The sequence below is a fragment of the Durio zibethinus genome, chromosome 28 (genome assembly GCF_047325235.1).
Source record: "Durio zibethinus cultivar Kanyao isolate XHJ-2024 chromosome 28, ASM4732523v1, whole genome shotgun sequence".
NCBI classification, from domain to species: Eukaryota; Viridiplantae; Streptophyta; class Magnoliopsida; order Malvales; family Malvaceae; genus Durio; species Durio zibethinus.
Genome location: NC_143189.1, coordinates 16053866 through 16061717, shown reverse-complemented (window position 1 = coordinate 16061717; position 7852 = coordinate 16053866). Strand labels below are relative to the sequence as shown.

The 7852-nt window shown below is 23.4% G+C and overlaps 1 protein-coding gene across 1 annotated transcript; it reads right to left on the bottom strand.

Annotated features, from left to right (window-relative positions):
• Positions 1-1791: 1791 nt before the first annotated feature.
• On the bottom strand, positions 1792-4204 carry LOC111281143 (isoeugenol synthase 1-like). Its single transcript, XM_022868782.2, has 5 exons — positions 3990-4204; positions 3683-3817; positions 2576-2807; positions 2096-2299; positions 1792-2006 (listed from the first exon to the last, which is right to left on the bottom strand). Exons 1-5 carry the CDS (start codon positions 4182-4184, stop codon positions 1807-1809), a joined length of 966 nt encoding a protein of 321 aa, XP_022724517.2. The 5' UTR covers positions 4185-4204; the 3' UTR covers positions 1792-1806.
• Between the last annotated feature and the right edge of the window lie 3648 nt (positions 4205-7852).

The window sequence follows — 7852 nt, the reverse complement described above, 5'->3', positions numbered from 1 at the left end:
CACTTAATAAATTATAGTTAAAATTAACCGAAAGAGTTCGGTCTAATTTACGTTCTAACGCACGTGAATGCTAAAGGCAGCGACTTTAGCAGTCGCCTTTCACTACTCCAGAAACAAAGAGACCACGTCACCGTATTTTTTTAGTTTATAATCGACTACTTAGAATGTCTGAGGTCACAACTTATTTATAATTAATTTTTTCTTTTAAAATTTACACGGAAGTCTATTTTTTAGAATTACTTAATAATTGTCTTCATCTCACATATTTATATAAATAAAAATGCCCTTATATAATATTGATATTTTTAAAATAAGTGATTAATTTAATTAATTAAGATTTATCTTTCATGATAAAAAGATTTTTGGTTTAAATTTTATCAATAATCGCTTATTAAAATTATTTTGAATATATAATTGTAATTATTTGTCTTAAGTTATCAGATATGACACATATTACTTTAACATGAGAGACTGAATAACTTATTTATTCTCGAATTTTTCTTACAAAAAAAAATATTTTCAAAATATACTATTATCATTTTTTTTTTCTTAGTAATGCTTTTTAACCTAATTTTTTTCACAAACATTTTCTCAAATCTTTATAATTATATAAAAAAATTAATATATTGTGAAAAATTTTTGTTCACTCAATTAATTTTAATTGCTCTTTTTTTTTGTGTTCCATCCAATTTTTAATATTAAATTTTTTATGAAAACTTTTTTAATATTAATTAATGACTAAAAAATTGAGTACAAGCTATACAAGTTCAAATTTGGAAAAAAGAATTAAAGAACACAGTCTAAAATAAACTTTTTTTTTGTCATCACAGGCTAAATTAAACTTCAAAAGAATAAATTATCAAACCAAGTATATATATAAAAAAAAACTATGAAAATATGCATAAAATTAAAATTTCCCATGCCATATGCTATAACTCAAAGTTTGCAAGTGCAGGATAAAATTCTCAATAATACTAAAATTCTATGTCATATGCCCCTACAATTCTCCTCTCACGCAAAGTTGAAAACTTCTCAAAGCTGATTGCCTACGCCAAGTAATTTGAAATTAATTTTTTTTATCATTAATTTATGTCTATTAATAATCAAATGGACATTACACAGCACATATACATATTATTAATACAAAATTATTAAATATATTATCAGAATAATTTTTTAATTTAACAAACGAAATAAACAAGATGACATGACACAAGCTCTTAAGATATATTTAAAAAATAAAAAACTAATTAAAAAAAAGAGATGTATGTCATCTATTAATTTTGTTTGTATAATTAAAAAATTATACTTATAATGTATCAAATAATTTATTATTTTTAACATATGTATATATCACATGTCACATTTGGAAAGTAAAAGAAGTCAAGTTGTGTAATTTTCTAATACAAAAAAGAAGTAATTGATACGTATGACTTGGTTAAACTTAAAAATCTCTATTCAAACATTACTTATTTTTCCAAATTTCAATACTTGAGCTAAACTCAAGCAAAATATAATATTTGAGTTTATATGGATAGATGCTATGCACTATCACAGAATTACACAATAACAATTCATAAAAAATTAATTATAGAATCTTAAAAGTATTTATATTTAATAGATCTTAAAAAATATTTAAAATTAATTTTTTATTAGATATTATTATATTGTTCATTAACAGTATATCAAACATAAATATAAAACATAATATTTATTATTATAATTATACATGATAGGAAGAAAAGGGTTGCAGACGACTGACGATTACCACTTGCAAACAAGAATGTTAAGTTCTTGTTATATGGATCAAGCGAATGCAGTTAATTTGGGGCGAGGAGGGTTAGCCACGCACATATCAAGATACTTATCAATGGTAGTATAACTGTAGTCAGGATATAGCTTGGAGGCCTCCAAATCTTCTTCCATCAATTCATACGTCATTTGATCTCCTTTGATGAATATGTTGTGCAAAACCGCCACCGGAATGTTGTCCGGGAAAGGCAAGGCTATATCAAACAATAATAAGAAACATATTTCAATGTTGGCCAACGTCCAGTATATATATATGAGATCGATAAGAGAATCAGTGGCTTACTCTCAGAGAGCTTTATAATTTCCTCTTCAGGAACATGAACTCTTTTAAAGGTTCGGCCAGTCTTTTCCTCCCATGCAGAAATCAGTTCCAACTGAGTAGTAACATTTGCCGGCGGCCTATAGATGATGACGCGATTGGCTACCCTTGGATCTGTCGCTGCTTTTACTGTATAGGCTGCAATATCTTCCTCATAGTTGAACACAACTGCATGCGGGTTGAAGTAAAAAATTTACATATTAAAATCTTCAAATAAAACGACATAGTTTCTAAGATTACTTTTACTTTTCTTTTAACTATTCAAAGCAAGAGATGGTTGCCAATGTCAAATAACAGCATAATTTATATGGTTACTTGTACATAGCTTTTGTTTTTTTTCTTGTAACCCAATCAGCAGGTTTCCTAGGTTTGAATGGTTTGTTTTTAGTCTGACAACAATGATGTTGAAATTTCCAATAAGGTTACATACGTACGTATACGTACCCTTGACTTGGCCAGTTCCATAAACCACAAGTTCATTTGGTTTCTCATGTGGGTGAAGAAGATAGTCAATAAAATAGACTAAAAATGTATTTGCAGCAACGTAAGTGTAAGGGAGTCCAGCTGCTTCTGCTGCCCTTCTGATCTTCCTTTTGTTAGCTAGTAAAGCTTCAAATGGTGGAAGTGCACTTGTTATTCTGTCTACTTCATTTCCATATTCTGATGGCACAAACCTCTACAATTATTTCACAACTTGTTAGCGTCGGATTCATTCAACCTCAATAAACTTGTTACCATCAAATAATAAAGAAATATTAAAAAAATATTGTCCCAAGGATTGTTACCCCTTTTTTTAAACTTCTTTGCATATATAAAAAAACTATTCAGTTCATATAAACATAGATACAATCCAAGAGCATAATTATAAAGAAGTATATATTAATATTAGATAGATACAATCCAAGAGAATAATTACAAAGGTATATATATTAATATTAGATAGACATAATCCAAGAGCATAATTATAAAGAAGTTTATATTAATATTAGATAGATATAATCCAAGAGCATGATTAAAAAGGAGTGTAATATTAATATTAGATACATTAAAGAGCGGAGTTATCCATCTAACATTGAAGCTCCGTTCAATATTTGAAGAAATCGAGTAAAAATATTAAATCTTTAAATGGATTTAAATAAAAAAAAAAGAATTTTAACATTGATGAGATCGGCTTGGTATGATCTAACAATTATATATGTGTATTATTTTTATATTTATATTTTTATATTATATAAATGATAAATATATTACAGTGTAAAACATTAAAAAATATATTAAGATATCCATTTTTAAAAACTTAATAAAAAATAAAAATACTAAAGATTAAATAAAAAATGCTATTTTTTTATTTTTTAACTATGTATGGACATATTTAGACAAAATTTAAAATTTGAATTATTGGATAAAATTAAATTTAAACAAACATATAAGACATTAATATCATATTTAAGTCAATATGAACCTAGTCTAGCTAAACCCATGGACATCTCTAAGTAATATAGAAAATAAATATTTTTTAAACTTTGAGTTTCTTTGATTAAGAGTAATAACCTTTATCGTGCCAGCATCTTTCATGGCACTTATTATTTTGAGTTGGTCAAGATGTTGTGGGACTGCTAGTGTAGAAATCACAACCTCAACCTGTTGAAGCACCGAAACTAGCTTTTCATGCTCATCCAACTCCCCCTGTGTTAACGTAAAACAAGTTAAATCAATGATCGAGAAAGAAAAAAGTAATTAAAACACAATTTTATACTTAATTTGGAGAAGAAAAAGAATAAAAACCAGAGAAAAATAGCATAAAACAAAAAGTAAATACGAAAATAATAATTACTAAGAAGAAAAGCAATGAAGTTACATAGAATATGGTGACACCCATGGATTCAAAGTCCTTGAGAAGATCTAACTTGGAAGAGGAGTTGTTGTGACTAAGTGGGCGAGTGTAGGCATAAGTGGGATGACCCAAGGCCACGCTTGCCTTCACCATGTATTTCCCAAGATAGCCAGTGGCAGCAAATATCAAAATCTTGCTCTTTTCACCGCCCATGGCCATCCTTTCTCACACCTTAAGTTCAAGCAACTCAGACTGATCAATCCTTTATGTAGGAAAAGAGCCGCTGAATATTGGCCTATTTGGTCAATTAAAAAGATATACAAGATCGAATATGATCATGTAATATCGATTTTTTATTTGTTTGACCAAGTACATGGAATTTGCGTCAATAAAAAAAATTCAATAGAAAGACCATTCAAGGGAAAATTACCACTAATTAAAAATTTTTCATTTGAAAACAATCCTACAATGACCCCACCACATTTTATCCTTTTGTCCAAAATTTCCTTCACTCATTTTTTTTTTTTTTTTGAAAATTGATCATCTCAGTCAAAAAAGCCGGCAAAAAATCAATCTCCCTCTTTTTTTAATTCCTTATTTCTTTTTTTTAATATGTAATTTTGAATCATAAAAATTATCACATAACTATTTTCAATATCATTAATCTTATTTTATTGCAAATTCAAACCCATGATCAAATCCATAACCAAACCTTCCTTTTCATGGTACTTTGTTGTTTTTATAATCTTTTTTTTCTCCAAACATTATCATGGAATGAGTAAGATAAAAAAAATAAATCAATGATGAACTTATGAAAAGAATCTAAAAAAATAAAAAGAATTACATGAAATAGATATCCAAATGTATGAAAAGGGTGAGAAATATACCAAAAGGGAGGTTTTCTTCTATAAGAAATTTTCCTCTTCAATAGTTTTTTGGGCTGGAAAAAGAGACGAGAACCTAAAAAACCCTATATTTTTCTATTTAAAATATCAAAACACCCTCTGGATGAAGATGCATCCAATGATTGTTGTTATTTTGTTTTTTTCTTTTAACAAATGAAATATATTACTCTTTGGCTCATTTTTGTTATTCATTTTTTTGGGATATTTCAAAATTATATTTTTTAATATACAAAATTCTTTTTTTATATATTTTAAATTATTTTTTATATTTTTTTCTTTTTATTATAAAAATCAGAAAACTTTAATCTTATAAAAAATTTGAATTTTAATATTAAATATATTTAAACTAAAATTTTTTATTAAATTTTATAAAAATTAATATAATTTAAATATTTTAAGACAGATAAAATATATCTTAAAAAATTTACTATAAAAATCATCTACTTGTCTTTATGCCTTAGAGACGTCTTTGCATTTTTCTGTTTCCCAATTTCTGCCGCTGTGAACTTTCCTACTGTTTTTTTACTTTTTTTTATGGTTACTTGGAGTTTTAAAAAAGCATTGTTTGTCCTTTTCTGTACGGTCAAATGCCCATTTGATTTACATTGACGTCAGGTAACCTGAAATAACGGGTTTTACGCTTCAATTATAGGGTTAAAAATGAAAATTCCCCTTCAACGCAAAGTCGAAAACTTCTCAAAGTTCATTTGCCTACGACTAAGTAATTAGAAATTAACATTCCATTTGTTTTACAAAATATAATTTTTAAAAAATAATTTTTATATTTTTAAGTATTTGTTTAATAAAAAATTAGTTGATTAATGAAAAATAATTTATTAGTCAATAAAAAATAAAATTATTTTTTAAAAATTATCGTAGAATTAAAAAAAATATTTTTCAAAAAAAATATTTATGGGTAAAATTATTTATTAATACTTTTGAATATAATTTTACTTATAAATAATATTATATAAATAAATAATAAAATTATATTAATAAATAAATAATATTATATTAATAAATCATATATTAATAAATAATAAATTAATAAATTAATATATATAATATATTATGAATAAGTAATATAATATTAATATAATATATTAAGAAATAATATTATTATATATTAATAAATAATATAATAATGAATATTATTAATTTAAATAAAAATATTATACTAATATATGAGTAAATAATAGATTATTAATAAATAATATACTATTAATATAATATATTAATAAATATTATTAATAAATAAAGTTATAATATATTAATATATAATATAAAGAATAATAAATAGTTTTACTTTAAGTATTTTTTATATTAACATAATATTTTAATATTAAATATTATTATTAAAATATAACTATTTTTTAATATTAATTTTTTAAATAATAAATAATTTCAATATATTTTAATAATAAATATTTTTAATATTTTAATAATTATATTAATATCATTTGAAAAAAAAGATTTTTTAAAAATAATTAAATAATAAAAATATTTTTCATTAACTTATCCAAACAGCAGAAAATCTCTTCCAATTCAAAAATTATAAATATTTTTCAAAAATTATTTTTCAAAAGTTATTTTTTACGAAACAAATGGAGTCTAATTTTTTTTATCTTTAATTTATGTCATTTAATAATCAAATGGACATCACCGCAGCACATATATATTATTAATACAAAAATTATCAAATATATTATCAATATAATTTTTTAATTTTACAAATGAGATTAATAAAATAATACATATCCTTATGGTATATTTTAAAAATTAAAAAATTAATTAAAAAAATAAAATATGTGTTACACTATTAATTCCATTTATGTTATCAAAAAAAAATTACTGGTAATATATCAAATAATTTATTATTATTAATATATATGTCCCATATATGTTATATTTCAAAAGTAGAAGAGGTCAAGTTGTTGAATTTTCTAATACAAAAAAAAGAAGTAGGTGATATGTATGAAAACTTATGATCCCCTGCTTGTACTTCCAAGTACCAATACTTAAGCTAAACACAAGTAGAATATAATATTTGAATTTATATTTTATATACAGTTGATATATAAATGTTATATATTATTATTGAATCACATAACGATAATTTATAAAAAATTAATTTTTAAATTTAAAAAAAGTAAATACACTTAATCAATCTTAAAAATATATTTAAAATTAATTTTTTTAAATATTATTATATAATTTATTGACAATATATTAAATATATAAATCAATAATTCTTATTACATGTATAATCCTTATTAATTTTTAGACTCAAATCAAATTTTAAATAAAATTCAAATTTAAACTTATTATTTTATCGATTCAACTCGATACTATTACATTCTACGCTAACCTTTCACCACTCGAGACATAAAGAGACCACGTCACCTCATTTTTTAAGTTTCTAATCGGTTTCCTGCTTAAGATATCAGAAGTCACAACTTGTTTGTAATTTCCTTTTTATTTTACATGGAAGTCTATTTTAGAGAACTATTTGATAATCTATCTTCATCTATAGACAAAATGCCCTTATATAATTTTAATCTAATTTTTTTTATAATGAAGTTTATCTCAAACATTTTTTTAAATCTCTATAATTATTAAAAATTGAATACATATATTGTGAAATTGTTTTTGTTCTCTCAATTACTTTTAATTGCTATATATTTTTATTCTATCCAATTTTTAATATTAAATTCTTTATGAACAAATTTTTAATATTAATTAATGACTAAAAAATTGAGTACAAGCTATACAAGTTCAAATTTGGAAAAAAGAATTAAAGAACACAGCTTAAATTAAACTTTTTTTTTGTCATCACAGGCTAAATTAAACTTCAAAAGAATAAATTATCGAACCAAGTATAAAAAAAAAAAAAAAAAAACTATGAAAATATACATAAAATTAAAATTTCCCGTGCCATATACTATAACTCAAAGTTTTCAAGTGGAGAATAAAATTCTCAAT